The sequence below is a fragment of the Chelonoidis abingdonii genome, chromosome 11 (genome assembly GCF_003597395.2).
Source record: "Chelonoidis abingdonii isolate Lonesome George chromosome 11, CheloAbing_2.0, whole genome shotgun sequence".
NCBI lineage: Eukaryota > Metazoa > Chordata > Testudines > Testudinidae > Chelonoidis > Chelonoidis abingdonii.
The window spans coordinates 41642511-41658936 of NC_133779.1; the positions used below are offsets into that span (position 1 = coordinate 41642511).

Here is a 16426-nt window from a genome sequence, read left to right on the forward strand (position 1 = left end):
CTGCAGATCGCACGCCCAGCATTTCTGGATAGGACACATCATACCCTGTTTCTGACCATGCTATTCTGGGCATTCTTAATATAGCCATGCCTTGAAAAGGTACCTGGGGATCATGTCTGGTTTCTGCTGCTGTTGAGTGTTACCATGTAGCCAAGCACAAGAATTTCAGATCTGCAAGAACCACAGAGGCGAACTCTTCCTCAGTTTATCAGAATGTTCTTCAGCCATGACTCCAAAAGTTTCAAAACTCACCTAGTAGAGCCCAGGTCTGACACGTTTTTGCATTTGAATGGTATTAGACCCAAAATGGGACATCCATTTTGCAGAGTCCTGCTTACTTTCACAGAACCCAGCAAGTGTTGGATAGCGAGTTAGTTCACAGGCAGTGCTTGCCACAATAATACTCCAGTCGTCAATCACATAGCACTATCCTCTTCCTCCTCTCCATGTACAAAGATCCTAAAGGGACGCTGCCAACTCGAGTTTTGCTGTTCTAGCCAAATGAACAACAGGACAGGGATTTCTCTGGTAAGTTTTCTTGACAGTGTCTCCCTCCCTTTAAGGTTACCATGAAAACAAAGAGCCAACCAAGATATTGTTCTACCAGAGGACAAAATGCAAATGAGTGATGTTCCAAAACAAAGAATGAAAAGTTTTAAATCATTTTTTAAAATCCCTATGCAAAATGTACTGGGGCAGGAACAGAGGCATCAGAAGGACAGGGATTAAAAACTCAACAAGAAATGATCCCTTGAGAGCTCCGTGAAGGGAAAACCCCTCAGTTCATCTGCAGGGCCCAGTGCAGGTTTGTTCAAAAACCATTCCGTGTGTCAAGATTTTGTCCCATCTGATTTCAAACAGTTCAAGAGATGTGGATTCCACAACTTCCTTTGGAAAGCGAAATACATCTTCAGTATAAATCACATTTCATTTACATGCACAAAGGGCATGTGTTTATTGTAGGTGGTCCTTCAGTCACACTGGGAAGTAGATTCTCCCACAAGGTAATATACATCTCATGCAAAACAGTCCCACCAGAACTGCATCTCATCACTATAAGAACAGAAGTGCTGCTGCCCTTTCATTCAGAATTCTGGTTAGAGCTAAACCTCCATCAATTTACCTCCAACAAACAGGAATAAATCAAAATGTAACAGAAGGTGAATTCCTTCCAGGGAGGGTTCAGTAATAGCTGTATCTCAAGAGCTAAATAGTTAGTCACCATATCCCAACTATGGATTACCTCTGTAATATAAACGAAAAACTTGCCCCATTCACCACTGGTTATACCTGTCTCACATCTCTAACAACCAATTTATATAGCAGGTTTCACTGCATTTATCATCTGCACCCAGGTTTCAGTAAATGGGTGTATGCTTGAAGGGTCAACCAAGCAAATTGCTTGAACTTTTACATGATTTTTTTAAAAAGTCCAGTTATAGCTTAAAAATTACTCTAAAACAGCCCCATCTTATTTTATAATGCTCTAAAATTATATAGTTTGTTAATGTTTATAAGTGCTAAGTTCCATGACTCCCCTACACATAAGGGATTAGACACATATTAGATGAAGCAGGACCTGGAAGTGAAGTGACTTGGCCAAGGTCACACAGAAATTCTTCAATACCAGGAAAGAAAACCAAGTTATCCAACTCCCACTCATATTCTATCCACAACCCCTCCCCACTCCAACTCATTTCCTTTGACACTCCTGCATTTAGCACAGCAGAGTTAACACAGCTGTAGCAGAACGAGCTTGGGTGTAATTTTGTGCTATACTTCAGCAATAAGATGGTCTGCTAATTTGTGTCACTAACTATTTTAGATCCCAGGTGGAGTTTGTGGCACTGCCAGTTGGGAAAACCACCTGACTGTCTCAAGTTTATCTACAGATCATTGAAATACAATGCATGGAGCTCACAAAGTAACTGTTTTTAGCACCTTTTCAGACATCTTACAGTCTTTGCCCGGTTATCTATTTCACAGGGTGCTGAGCTGTGAAGGATATGTACGGATCCATTCTCCCACTACTGAAATGCATCCACCTCAATATAAACACAGCAGCAGCAGCAAGTTAGATCAGGAAGTGCAGAAGAATACCACTACCTTCCACAAAACTGCCAGGGGAAATTCAGCAAAGTCAACTAGAACTTACCTGATTCAGAATTTGGTCAGGATACCAGCATTAGACACCCGACGTTTACAAACATCACCACAGGATAGTCAATGATCACAAGTGATCAGAACCTTGGGTTATGTCCCATAGAAAAGATGGCAGGATTGACCCCTCTACTGTTACCACTGGTGCTGTGAGGACTGGAGACTTCTTTAAGTAACTTAAGCATTAAGGGTTAACACAATGCTTTATCTTTCTAGACCTGCTATCTAAAAGCACAAGGCACATCCTGAAGCTGGGATTTCATTACCTAGATCATTATCAGTTTGCATACCCACAAAAGCATTATCAAGCATAATGTTAGCCAGCCACAATCATTTGCCTCCATGGTTTCTGGTAAATGTTACTAAAATAGTCTTTTTTTTTTTTTTTTAACCACTTGAACATTAAAAAGCTTCAGTAAGAAAACTATTAAGGAAGAAAAGCTGAGCAGCCAGAGACGAAAAAACATTTGAACTTTATTACATTTCATTTACAAATAATGCAAAGATACAAAGACAAAAGCCTTCACACAAAAAAGGATTGAAAATAATATACATTTAGTTGAGCTGCTTTTTCACATCATTTCTCAGATTGCAAACACTTAAAGCCAACTTCAGTTTTCCACTTCACCTACAGAAAAGCACAATAAATTAAACTTCTATGTCACAGAGACAATTTCTCCAGAGTTCCTGGGTCACCAAAGCTGTAGCTGAATATAGGATTTGCATATATCAGTGAAATAATCCACAAGTTATTTTGATAGAAAAGTTTAGCTTGTAAAGAACAGTATATTATACTGCCTCTGAAAATACATAAATCCAACACGTTTTCCCCCAAACTCGGTAAACTACATGAAGTTGTTTTTAGCTGCCAGTCTATGAGAGAAGCTGCCAGAAGCAGCTGGATTTAACTTTACTGAAATCAAACCTTCTCCTTCATAAGTACTTACCTATTGCATTTGATTTGCAGTTCTTTTAAAGGAATCCAATCAAAGCTGGGGACCCCACTCAGATAAAAACAAAAATGACAACTTCCAATTCCCTTCCAAAGAAAACAAAACCCTAATATCTACTGACCTTTGACTTAGAACTGATTGAAATACAGTATTTTTAATTGCTATGCTTTATAATGCTGACCAAACAGTACCTGGATGTGTATAATATATATATATATATATATATATATATATATACACACACACACACATATATACCATGTATCATCTAGGCTTGTAAAGGCTCGTGCCATAAATATTTAGGATCCAGTAAGTCAAGAAAGATTTGTTTAAATGAGTCCTATTTCCCTCAATACTTTGTCCCATAAATACTATATATACACATACTTGTATTTATCTTCTATTCTGCAAGTAAAGAAAGATTTTTCTACCTGCTTATCCTCCTTATGTCTGTTTAATTTTCTTCCAGATTCCAACAATTAGGCCAATGATTAGGCTTGATGACTGACTACCTTCTCCTCTCCAACTGAGACTCTTGTGGCATTATGTAAAGCATAAAGACAACTACTAATTTTCTTCTTCACTACCAAATACCTGGAACAGATTTTAATAAATAATTTTTCGCATGTCTGGTAAATTTCAAACCAGAGTTAATTTCTGTGTCCAAGTTATAAGCCCCTAAAATGTCTCATGTAGATACTGACACACCATTATTACAGTGGCAGGAATGAGTCCCTAGACTAGGTTTATAAAAAGAAACACTTTCCATCGTTTTTTTCTAAGCCACAGTATAAAAAGTTTGGATTGACAAGTCCATAGGACATGTACAAATGAACCTTACACTTCATTTACTGTATAAATACAACAGTTTAGAAGACCGTAAGAGGGAGCATCTGAAAGCAGACACGTTTCTAATGAAAACCAGCAGAAGGTACAACAGCCTTTCAGTAAATTGTTTGATACTTTGCTTTTCAAAGTGATCCAAGATAGATCAGACTGCCTTCAAACTAGCCAATGAGCCTGACCCTACTTCCACAGATTTAGCTAAGATTCATTACATATATAAAACTCCTGCCATCTAAGGAAACCCACTTCTCTTGTCACTTACTCTCAATTGCAACAAATTTAAGCTTTTCAGGAAAAAACTTGAGTCATAAGTTTAGGAAAAAGAAATAAAGGTCACATGAATCGGCACACATCTCAGGCTGATCTTTTTAAAACATACATTAGCAAACTTACACAGGGCAAAAAACGACACTCTGGCAACAGGTAGGATGGAGACTTCCCTTTCATACCACCATCTTCCCCATAAACATCTTTTTCTGTAGCTTTATATGTTGATATTGAAAAATCCTAACTGCAATTATGAAAAAAAAAAAAAGGCTTTGTTTCAAGTTTACTCTATAATTAGGGCTAGAAGAAATGAGTTCCCTTTGACAGAATTCAGTAGGTGTGCCTTTTCTAATATATAATGTTGGAGAATGTTTTTTAACATTAAACATCCACATGAGTGAGTTTTTTAAAAGGCTCATAGTCAAGCAATTTGTATTTGATTCAACTGACATGGCATGGTGCTTTATAGCAGCAGTCTCAAAGCAAGATGACCCAAATCAGTGCTCTCCTTTCTCTTGGCTTCAAGATAATCTCCAAACGGAAGAGGTTAGGGTTAGGGTTATTGCACTATGCTATGTAAGGTCCCTACATTACGCTATTGACAACCATAATGTAGGGAAGAATCCTGCATTAGCAAAGGGGACTCACTATTAAGAGCAGATAACAGACATAGCACCTTACAAGGCACAAAAATGAGACATCGGCTGCCCCAAGGAGCTTAGGGTGGAAAAACCCAAGAAGCCTTTACCCATTGCTCTTTTCTGTGATTCTAAGATCTACATTTTCTTCAGTATAATCACCAGCTCGTTTTGTTCTCATCTGCACATTTGATTTTAGGAGCCCTGAGAGACAGAACATCACTCTTGACTTATTACATGAGGCTCTGATACTTTTCTTCAGTTAAAGAATGTAAACTTCCAAGGGGATGGGAGCAGCAGGGGAGAGCTCAGGTTAATATTGGTTACAGTTTAATTTTTGGAAGCCCTAAACCCAATTTAACTTGTGTGCTGAGATTTTTTTTCATACTGTGATTTAATTTGTCTGCCTTAAAATATTCAGTTAAGGATTTTCGAATGCTCTGCCCTCCAAAAACAAGAAAGGGGGTGGGTGGGGGGAGGGAGGGAGACATCACTAGGATTTTTGAGTCACTTGACGTTTTTAACCAGATATCAGGAATTGTGAAAACATTTAACAGCCAAATGGAAAAATATAATGAGTCAACCTTTGTCACTCACTCTCTAGCACATGAAACATCCAACTTGCTCATACTGATTCTAACACTGAAGGTTCCAACCTAATTCTGACTCATCTGCCACACAAACCTAAGGAAAATACTACAATAGGCTTGATCCCAATATTGAACAAAAATGCAAACAAACAAAGAGCTGCAAGGATTACAGTAACATGGAGCAAGCACCTCATTCAGCCTAGCTAACTGAGCTCTACACATCAACATAGGAGAACCATTGCCACGCAGTATCCAGGGGGTGGTTATACATCCACACTTCAAAGAATTGTTTAATTCTTCACTTCTAGCCTGATTTTAAACACACACGCGCACACACAGTTGTACAAAAGGCTTAGACTATGCTGGCTTGCAACACACGAGAGGAAGAAACTCTGGACACAGCAGCAAGGTTCACAGCTCAGACCCAAGCATCCTATCCCCCACATGGTGTTGGGATCCTTTCTAACTTCTGGGTACTGCAGATGTGTTACATATGTTCTATCCCACAGCAGATTCCATGCTGAGAACTGTTCAATTCTAAGAGTGCTGACACAACAGAATGGAGAGGATTCTGTGTTTCAAATAGAATTTTTAAACAAATTCACTTCATTTACTAATATTCTGCTGAACAGGAGTTCGAATTGCTGGGACTATGACACCTTCCAACACCCACTAGCCACAAAGTTTGCATGCCAAATTTTATAGGTATGAAGCAACTTCCCAGCCTGACAGGCCTGCAAGGTGGATGTGTGAGTGGGAGGCCTTCTTTAACTCATAATGAGCACTCTCAGTTCTTCCAGAGGATTTATGCTAATGTGCCAGGCTCTGCAGCCCACTCCTGATTTACAATCAGGCAGTGTAGGAGACATCTACTTCATGGAGAGGGAGGAATCCCAGCACCCCCGCTCAGAAAAATGCTCCTCTCTGCACAGACAAATCTAAAATTGCTAGTTGAGAGCTAAACCATTTGAAACAGATAATTAGCTTTCTGAGTCAGCTGGATTTAGTTTAGATTTCCAAGCACTGCACACGTTCAAAATCCAGCACTCATTTAAAACAAAATCTGCAGAATTAGTGACTTATAAAATGCAAACTCATTCTCTCTCCAAGGCAAAGAGTGTAGAACGGGGTTTCCTGCAATTACTGGACTCCAGTTTCCTAATGTTTGAAGAGAGTGTTTTGAGAAGCTCGGACTACACCTACCCTTGGCATATTCCCATGCACAGCTCCTGCATGTACCATGTTTTGGTCATATAATCTGGTTTGTGATTAGTTTTTGTCCTAAAGCCAGTTCATAGAGCTGTCTTCCACTGATTCACATCCCTCACTGTATATTTTAACTACAAAGAAATATGCAACACCCTCAACACATTTAAAAAGTAAAAATTTGTAAATTATAATGAGTGCAGGAAAGCAAAATTAAGAAGTAATATAGTTAACACTGTCCTCTGATAGTTGTTGCTAGCTCCAGAAGAAGTGTTTGTTCTTGTTCTAATTAATTAAAAAAGTTTTGCCACTATCTCATTAGCTACTGCAAGATCCCATTAGTCAGGGCAAGCCAGATCTGTTCACAGTGAAACAGCTTCAGTGTTTTGCTGTGTTCTCCAGCATTCAACTTTCCTTCCAAAAGAAGATGTAAACCTTTCAATTGCCAAGAGCTTTCATAAAATGACCAATATGCAGCTGTGTAACTGGATAAACCAGACACTGAAATAGCAGCAGAGATGTTAATTTCCCTCAATCACATTGTTGGGTGAGAGGGACTGTTATACTTTAAAGCCTCTTCTCTCAGATACCTACCATCTAAGGGCTTCACTACTGAGTGATCTAGCAGATCTGTTCAGCAAGTACCCTGGCCCTATCTGGGCATATCTCAGAGCAGATGCTCCACACTCAGCTGCAGCCAGAACACACAAAAGTCCTTAAGACAATGACTGGGAATTGGATTGGGACTCTGACAACAAATGCAAAACACCCCCAAACAAGGCAATTATTGCCAGCTCAGCACAGCTGACACTGCTAACCTGCACACTGCTAACCTGCACACTACTTAACAGGACTCATGGCTTCCCAGCAGACTGCTGGAAACTGGCTAAGAGACGTCAAGGTTTTTTGTTTTTGTTTTTACAGAGAAGATCTCACCACAGATGTTTTCTCCGCTGAATCATGATGGTGCATTAATGCTAAGCCATGTACCAGATTAAAATGCATTTAACCGAAAACAGGATCTTCAGAGATACCAGTAAACATTAAGATTACATCATCTGTCTGATTCTCCAGCAGGTGGAAACTACAAGTCAGAAATTCCAAAGACATAATTTGTCCCATTCTCCTGTAGCTATTTAATATACAATCCAGTGTTCCAGCACAAAAAGTGTTCCAGCACAAAAAGAGTCAAGCTAAAATTAAATCAGATCTATTTATGCATGTCTCTCTCCCTCATTTACCTGACCTACAATCTGAAAAAAGCAACAGCGTAATTAAGCTAGTATTGAGGAGACGGCCACAGCATTCCCTTCAGCAGACACTGGAACATAAGAAGTAAATGGCATGTATAGGACTGCTCTCTAGTTAAGGGATTTACATTATGAAACTTTGCTATTACACTTTACATTAAAAACCACTCTGGTTTTAATTACTAGCACCCAATTACTGTGTCACTATGCATCTAAGGGGAGTTTTACAAATGCAAACGGGACACTCAACTCCCACTGACTCTCAATGGCAGCTGGGTGACTAATACCCTTTCGTGCCTTTAAAAATATCCCCCATAAGAAGTTAGCAGTAATATTTGGCTGTAATAGCTTGAACAAACCAGGAGAGTTGTTACTTGTAATTCATCTCCGCCAAGCTAACTACACCTACCACCTTTCCTGTAGCATCTGCTAGGTGCCTTTCTTGGAGCCAAGACAAGTGACACTGCTGCAGATATTGTTGTAGCTGTGGTCCGAGTACTAATTCAATGGCACATTCCTTTCCCGATCCAACACAAGAATAAAGCCATATATGAACCACAATTATTCCACAGTAACTGGAGTAAAGGCACCTACAGCATGCAGCTGTTAGTAATTCGTGACACATGGCCAGTGCTCACAACTAAAATGCGCTCCACCAGAGCAGCAAAACTAGTCCAGCTCTACGAAGTCCCCTTACAGATTACATTTAGCGCAAATTCAGCCTTATACAACAAATAGACCAAGTGTTCAGTACTTGATTTTATTGCACTGACCATATTAGGCTGCAGAACCTGCGACTCACATCTCCGAACTGGTATTACTCTGCCCATCCAGGAGAACACAGGCATCTAGTAGGCAGGCTCTTCACCCTACTTGCATTGAGAAAGCATCAATAAATGCACATGAACTAATTTTTTGGTAATGAAAATTAGAGGGACACAAAATTAGAAGAAAAACCCACTACTCCATTGCAAAGAAATCTGAAAACATGACAGCCATTATCATAGATTACACCACAACGGCGTGGGCCCCTCAAGCCAAGGTTCTGCTCTACCTCTTTGCTCACAAATACTCTCCTCAGAGCTTTGTACATTCTTGCAGTGCTACTTCAAGGGGGAAAAAAACACAATGGAGTCCAATAGATTCTAGGTGTATTTGAAAGCAGAGGACAGAACAGAGAAATTCTGTGGCTTTAAACATGCCTCCTTATATTTTAGCATAATAGGAAGACGTGTATGCAGACTGAAAGGTGTGGGAGAGGTCAACCTACCACATAGGAAGAACGCTATTACCAGAAGTTTTGTATTAGGGACAACTGTCTGGTCCAGTTTTTAAATACACAAGCCCCTGGTTAATATACTGCTCTGTAATTTGTGAATATAGACCACACGCAAACTGAATTACAGCCTCAAACAGGAGTTCTTCCTGTTCTCTTGCTCTCTTCTTTTAAAATACACCTTTTAATGTTCTGTGATAATCCTTATTGCCTGACTTGTCTGCAGCCTTCAGAAACCCACAGCACAATGCACAGCTCCAACGAATCCTTGAGACTCCAAACTCAGAAAACGCAACCACCTCTGGCAAAGGCAGCTAACCATACCATCTGTCAAGTTCCTGCAACCGACAGGGTGCAGGAGAATAGATTTCTTAGGGCATGTCCAAATCAAAACTTTTACTGGATTGAGTTCTTCAAACGACTGTAGAATGTACATTAAGTGTGCTGGAACAGGTAAGAATGGGCTTTGATAATACTCACTACAAAATGATTATTATGCCAATCTCCAGACAAAAACTTTTAATTGCTCACGGGACTTTAAGCCTCCTCGCTATTTGTAGTCTATAATACATAGCTGGATTTCCTGTCCTATAAAGACTTATATACTATATATTTGCTTTCATTCTATGCTTGTACAATATACTTTTCTGCAGCTACCTCTGTGGCAGCCCCACATTGTATTACTGAATAAAACAGTAAGCGTATTTTCCCCTTTATGCCTTTATTTTGATAAAGTCAGTCACGCCCACATATAAGGCAATATACACCACAGTTAAAACCACCCCCTCCCACCCACAAAAAAATAAATAACACAAATGAATATAGTACTTAATGTAGTGTTTTGTTTTGCAGTATAGAAATTCCACACAATGATTCTGTTTAAAAAGGTAAAAATGATTTATAATACACAGTTATCGTAATGTCATCATGGTGCCCGCATAGAAAACTGACATGCAATCCATGCCTACACTGCGCAGTATAAATAGTAAGCAACTAAAAATACAAACAACAGGAACACTACAAAGTTTTTCCTTTTTTAAAAAGAGAACATATACATATAATAAATGCTAATTGCTCTTTCACATTGCCATCACAGTGACAGGGGGTCCGTTTGTCAAAGTAATAAATGCTTTCATCCTTAAAGCACAGAGAACATTTTAACCAACTGTACGATGAGGGGGGTTTCCTCTTCCATATTATACACTGACGTGGTTTTCAAATTGAATAATATCCTAATAAGGGAAGGGGAAGTCTTAAACATCATTGCTACAGAAACTGAGCTTTTGAAGAACAACAATTCATACCTTATGCTGAAGTGGAATTTAATAAAAAAGAATCCTGTACCAGTTATTACAAACTTCGGGTGGCTCTATTTACCTAGCAGGAAGTTTTAAGCAAATCATCTTTGTTAAGAGGTTTTGCACCAGTATTCTCAGGCACAATTTTTTTGTTTTAAAGGAAAACAAAAAACAGTACACAAATTATCAATAGTTTCTTCCATAATTAAAAGTCAACATCTTTCTTTCCATCTTTTTTTTAAGCAAAGGTTCTCTCTGTACAGGAAAGGTTTTTGCACCATTAAAGAATGCTGGCAAAGTGCTCACTAACATGCAGAAGCAGTAGTGAGACAGACATGTTTGATGCTGCCTGCACTCAACCATGCATGCAGCATACAGACCTACCATAACTTGGCCTGTGCAGATCCATTTTTAAAGAGAATGCAGAAATCAGTACTATATACAATGCAAAAGAGCTTCTCCCGTCCCCCCCCACCACTTAAGCTGCAATAAATAGCAGAAATCCACTTTTCTTTTTAAATCACAGTACTTTATACATTGAGAGTTTATTCCTATTGCTTCCCCAAAGTATTGGCAAATGCAACAGTCTGTCGTGGAAAATTCTTATAAAAACATAGCTCTACAGAAATCAATCAGCAGGTATGTTTGGACATTAACCCTTTGAGACATGAGACTGTTTAAAAAACAATTAAATCTAATTTAATACTTTCAATTTTTTCATCTTATTTTTCCGCAAGCAATGTCTTTCTTCCCCTCCTCCCACAAGTATCTCTGTAAGCATCATCAGTTCCTTTATTCTAATGGCCAATGCTTTTCCACATCTACCACCCTCATAAGCAGAGCAGAAAATGCAAAAGGTATTACTTAACTTTAAAATGAAATAGAAATCTACTTACGTTCTGAAAGCATTGGAGGGATCCACCCTGTGTTTGAACTCGAAAACTTTAAACATTTATTGTTTAAAATAATGTAAACTCATACACAACTGTTAAAAAAAATCAGATTTAAAGGGTATGCGAAAATATTCTTCTACTAGAATAGGGCACACATGCTGCTGTCAATGGGCCACTCTCCCAGGGAGCAAAGTGCAGAAACTATTGAAATGTTACTGACACTGTATTAAAATAACTTCTCTGATTCTCAAAGGGTTAAAAATGAAAGCAACTAGCCTGCCCCCTACTGGGGCTAGAGAGATGAATCACATTCTTTCATACACATCCATCATCCCCTTCTCCCATGACCTCCTCTTCTCTTATTCCTTCCAGAAAAGAAACACAAAGTAAAGATATTTCTCCTCACTAGATGGTCCCTAATCTCCCCCCCCCACACACACACACACTGTTTTTGACAAATGCATCTAAATGGGTTTATTTATTTATTTTTAAATTAAGGCCATTTTAAATGTCTACTTACAAGTCTAATAAACAAGCTCTCCTATATACACATGTAGTTTAAAAAAAATAGAAGGTAGCATTTAGCGATATCTCCCTGTAAAACTATCCAGTCAGGAGTCTGTGAATTCCTAACTGGATGCTTCACTCTTAAGTGACTCTTGTTTTAAAAAAATAGATCATCACAGACAAGGATTTACATGCATAAGAGACATCTGAACAAGAGGTTGATATAGATAGAGATCCAATCGATGAACTAACAGTACTGTCAAGGAGATTAAGTAAACTGCACAAAGTGTACTCAATTCACACTGTACCTTTGGCTGTTTTGAAGCAAAGAACTTCATATAATCTGTGCCCAAATTACTCACGTTCTTTTAGGGTATCCTCCTGTTTAAAGCTACCTTTTTTTTTTTTTTTTTTTTAATTGAAAAAGCATTAGCAATCTGACATAAGCAGACTTTGGGAGTAACACGTAACATCTGGCTTAAATGTTCATGAACATTATAAATGGAAATGCAGGATAGGCTTGCAATTATGTGGGGAGGAACCAAAGAAAACCATCCTTTAAAAAGAAGCTTACACAAAAGCTAGGAGACAGAAAAAATAAAAATCCCACATCACTTTTAGTGCAAATGGTCAACTAATGGCACAAATATGTGAGCAAACGCACCCCCGTTATATAAGATCCCAGCAATAATTCTGCTTAGCAGTGTCTCTGTGCATCTCAGGACAGCACCTCATGGATTTCTGGAAGCACACAGAAACCTAGCTATAACTCATTAGAAGTAGCCTACTTTTGCCATGGACATTTACGTTCCTTGCTCAAAAAAAGGAAGGGAAAGGTTTCTGGGGAGTGGGGTGATTGGGTTGAAGGATGTTTTTTGATAAAAAAATTTCATAACAGGAAAAAAAAAAAATAAAACCTAACTGATGCATTTTTTGACCAAATGCAAAACAGGGCAATGCAGACTCAGTCAATAGGAGAATAAGATTTGGAGAAGGTGGAGAATAAATACCATTCCTGAAAGGGGAAAAACAAACAAACAAATGATGTCTTTAAATATAAGTTAAGAAGGCTTTTTTATTTGAAATTGTATTTATCAAAAATATATTTGGATGTTCTTTCAGCCCCTGTTGCAGGGAAATATTCTCTTTTTGCAGTAATTCCTTCATAAATGCATTCAATATACTATTTGGAATCAATTTTTTTGTTAGTACAAGTCAAATAATGGAGATTTTAACTTCTGTTGAGGAGAAGGGTCATGTATGTGGGTTCTCTTACTGGAAGGACTAGTGTAATGAGCACAACATTTTAACAGCTATACTTCAGACAATTACCATAAGTGCACTGGGCTCTTGGTAAACAGCAACTGCTATTTCTCAGATTTGTAAAACAGTGACCTAGTGTAAGGAATCTAGGACTCATTATTGTATGTCAATTTCAGCCATTACATTTAAGTGAAACCACCATTTTAGACTCAATGGATGGGTTGTTTTTTTAAATTATTCACCATTCTGTTGTGCTGTACCAGAGAATATTATCTGTGACTAACAGAAGTAGTCTATTATGAATGTAAGAGCCTCAGCATGCTAGGATACAGTACATTTCACTATTAGCAAGTGATTTTTCCCAGGGTTATAAGAAGGAATATCACAAACTCATAAAAATGTAGAGCTGGAAGAGACCTTGAGAAGTCATCAAGTCCAGCCCCCTGCGCTGAGACAGGACCAAGTAAACCTAGAACATCCCTGACAGGTGTTTGTCCAACTTGTTCCTAAAAATCTCCAATGATGGGGATTCCACAACCTCCCTTGGAAGCCTGTTCCAGAGCTTAACTACCCTCATAGCTAGAAGGATTTTCCTACTATCTAACCTAAATCTCCCTTGCTGAAGATTAAGCCCATTATTTCTTGTCCTACCTGCAGAGGACATGGAGAACAACTGATCAGCCCTTAACATATTTGAAGACTATCAGGTCTCCTGAGGCATCTTTTCTCAAGAATGAACATGCCCAGTTTTTTTACCCTTTCCTCATAGGTCAGATTTTCTAAACCTTATACTTTTTCTCTCCTTTGGACTCTCCAGTTTAGCCACATCCTTTCTAAAGTGTGGCACCCAGAATAGAACACAGTACTCAACTGAAACCTCACCAGTGCCAAGCAAAGCGTGACAATTACCTCTCATGTCTTATATATGACACTCCAGTTAATAAACCCCAGGATATTAGCTTTTTTTCCACACCTGCATCACACTGTTAACTCATACTCAATTTGTGATCCACTATAACCCCCCAGATCCTTTTCAGCAGTGCTACCGCCTAGCCAGTGATTCCCCATTTTGTAGTTGTGCAATTGATTTTTCCTTTCTAAGTGTAATACTTTGCATTTCTCTTTACTGAATTTAATCTTGTTGATTTCAGACCAATTCTCTAATTTGTCAAGATCATTTTGAATTCTAATCCTGTCCCTCCAAGTGCTTGTAATCCCTCCCAGCTTGGTGTCACCCGCAAATTATATAAGCATACTTTCCATTCCATTATCCAACCCATTAATGAAATATTGAATAGTAGCAGGCCCAGGACTGACTATCTCAGAACCCCACTAGATATGCCCTTCCAGTTTGACAGTGGACTGGTGATAACTATGCTTTGAGTATGGTTTTTCAACCAGTTGTGCACCCACCTTTTAGTAACTTAATCTAGGCCACGTTTCACTAATTTGCTTAAGCGAATATCATGTTGGAATCTGTCAAGAAACCTTAGTAAAATCAAGATCCATCACATCTACATCTTCTTCCCCCGCACAGTAGGCCAGTAACCCTGTCAAAGAATATGTATGTTCCTGTTACCGTAATGTGAATATATAAAATGGCAAACACTTGACAGACTTGCTCTGGGTTTGCTTACTTCTGGTCAGCATCTGGCTTCAAATTCCAGTTATAATAATATTTTAACTATTTCTGGAATAAAAATCACAAAATGTACTGTATAGGTATTATGCAGCGTGCTTCAATTGGCCTTATGTAGTTTATCTACTTTTCTAATATCCAAATACTTAAATAAAAAAAATGCATAAATAACAGTAACAGAATATTCAATAGGCAACGAACAAAAATAAAAAAAAAAAATCATAAAAATAGCCACTCTGACTTGGGCTAGGCATTGCTACACAATGGCCCTTCCTGTTGCCTATATGAATTTCACACAAGAAGCAGAATTTAAAAATAAAATTTTCTGCAACTTAGGCACCAATATACTTTTAGTGGCTTCAGAATGCTCCACTCACTCCTTCACACTCACCAGTAATGAATTATAGTACTTTTTTGTGTGCTCAGAAATTTTAAACAAGAAAAAAGCTCTGGAAATAGTGTTTACAGTTGCTTTTTTGGATAACCGGCTACCGAGAGCCCACTGGGCTGCCAGGCCGCTTTCCTGCTTTGCCAAGTACACGAGTTTGCTCAGGGCATACGAACAGGCAGTGGGTGCTGGACAACAGTCAAGGAAACAAACCTGAAAACAAATATGGCACATCAATCAAAGGAGAAGCATTTTACTCTACAAAGCAACTGTCACAAAGTAGTCTGGGAGAGTCAAAATTAGCAGCCTCCCCTCTTTCCCAGAGGGTGGCCATACAGGTATTTTGCTTTAGAGTTAGTGAGAGGCCAGTAGTCTGAGTTTCCCCTCTCAGTCTCACAAGGAGATGGCTGTTGATCAATTACAGAAACAGCCAATGATCAAATGCTAATGATGTGGTATTTTACAAAGAGAATCTCTTTACCCTTGACTCTGAACCTTCATCACCTGCCCAGAAACACCCCCTTCTAGTGCAAAGGATAAATTGAGAACCTTACGCTGGGACTTCGCTGGTGGGGGTTGGGAGGGGAGAAGGCTGATGCAAACTCCTTACTCATTTAATGGCAATGAGTAGATAAGGGATAAAATATGGCGCAAAAGGGAATGGGGGTCTGCAGCACTGCAAGCTTAGAACAACAAGCTTTACTCATTGTACATGTTGTACATGACAGAGCTACTGCTCTCGGTAACTCTTTAATCTGACATGACTGACCCATTGGACTCTTCAGTTCAGCTGGGCTCCAGGAACTAATTTTATTCCCAGGCTCATGGTGTCCTCAGTCTACAGCCGGTCCATCCTGAAAGTGTCCTCTGTAGCAGGATCGGTGAGGACCATATCTGGGTCATTAAGCATGTGCAGTCCATCCAAGGTTAAAGGGTCAATTTTGAGTTCATCCAGAGGGAACTGGGAATCCGAATCAAAGCTGACATCTCCAACACCTGCCAAAGAGCTGGTCAGTTCCTTTGATAAGCTGGGAGGAGATTCTCCTGTCACTAGAGTGAAGAGGAGGGAAGATAGGCCTGAGTATTGCTGCTCATTTACCAAAACACCCACTTCTTTGCACAATCTTCTGGCTAAAGATAAAGTGATGAAACAGCTTGCACACTGATCAGAAGAGTTTACTGGATTAGCGAGAATACACTTGAAAAAGAAAAACAGATCCTAACCTGCATTGCAGGTTTGTCAAAATGCATC

The 16426-nt window shown here is 39.0% G+C and overlaps 1 protein-coding gene across 1 annotated transcript in view; it reads right to left on the reverse strand.

The window, feature by feature from the left end:
• Positions 1 to 14269: 14269 nt before the first annotated feature.
• CRTC1 (CREB regulated transcription coactivator 1) overlaps positions 14270 to 16426 on the reverse strand; it is a 32366-nt gene continuing 30209 nt past the window's right edge. Inside the window, exon 13 of the mRNA XM_032782771.2 lies at positions 14270 to 16224. Within this exon, the coding sequence (XP_032638662.2) occupies positions 16013 to 16224 (212 nt within the window). The 3' untranslated portion in view covers positions 14270 to 16012. The remainder of the gene's footprint in view (positions 16225 to 16426) is intronic.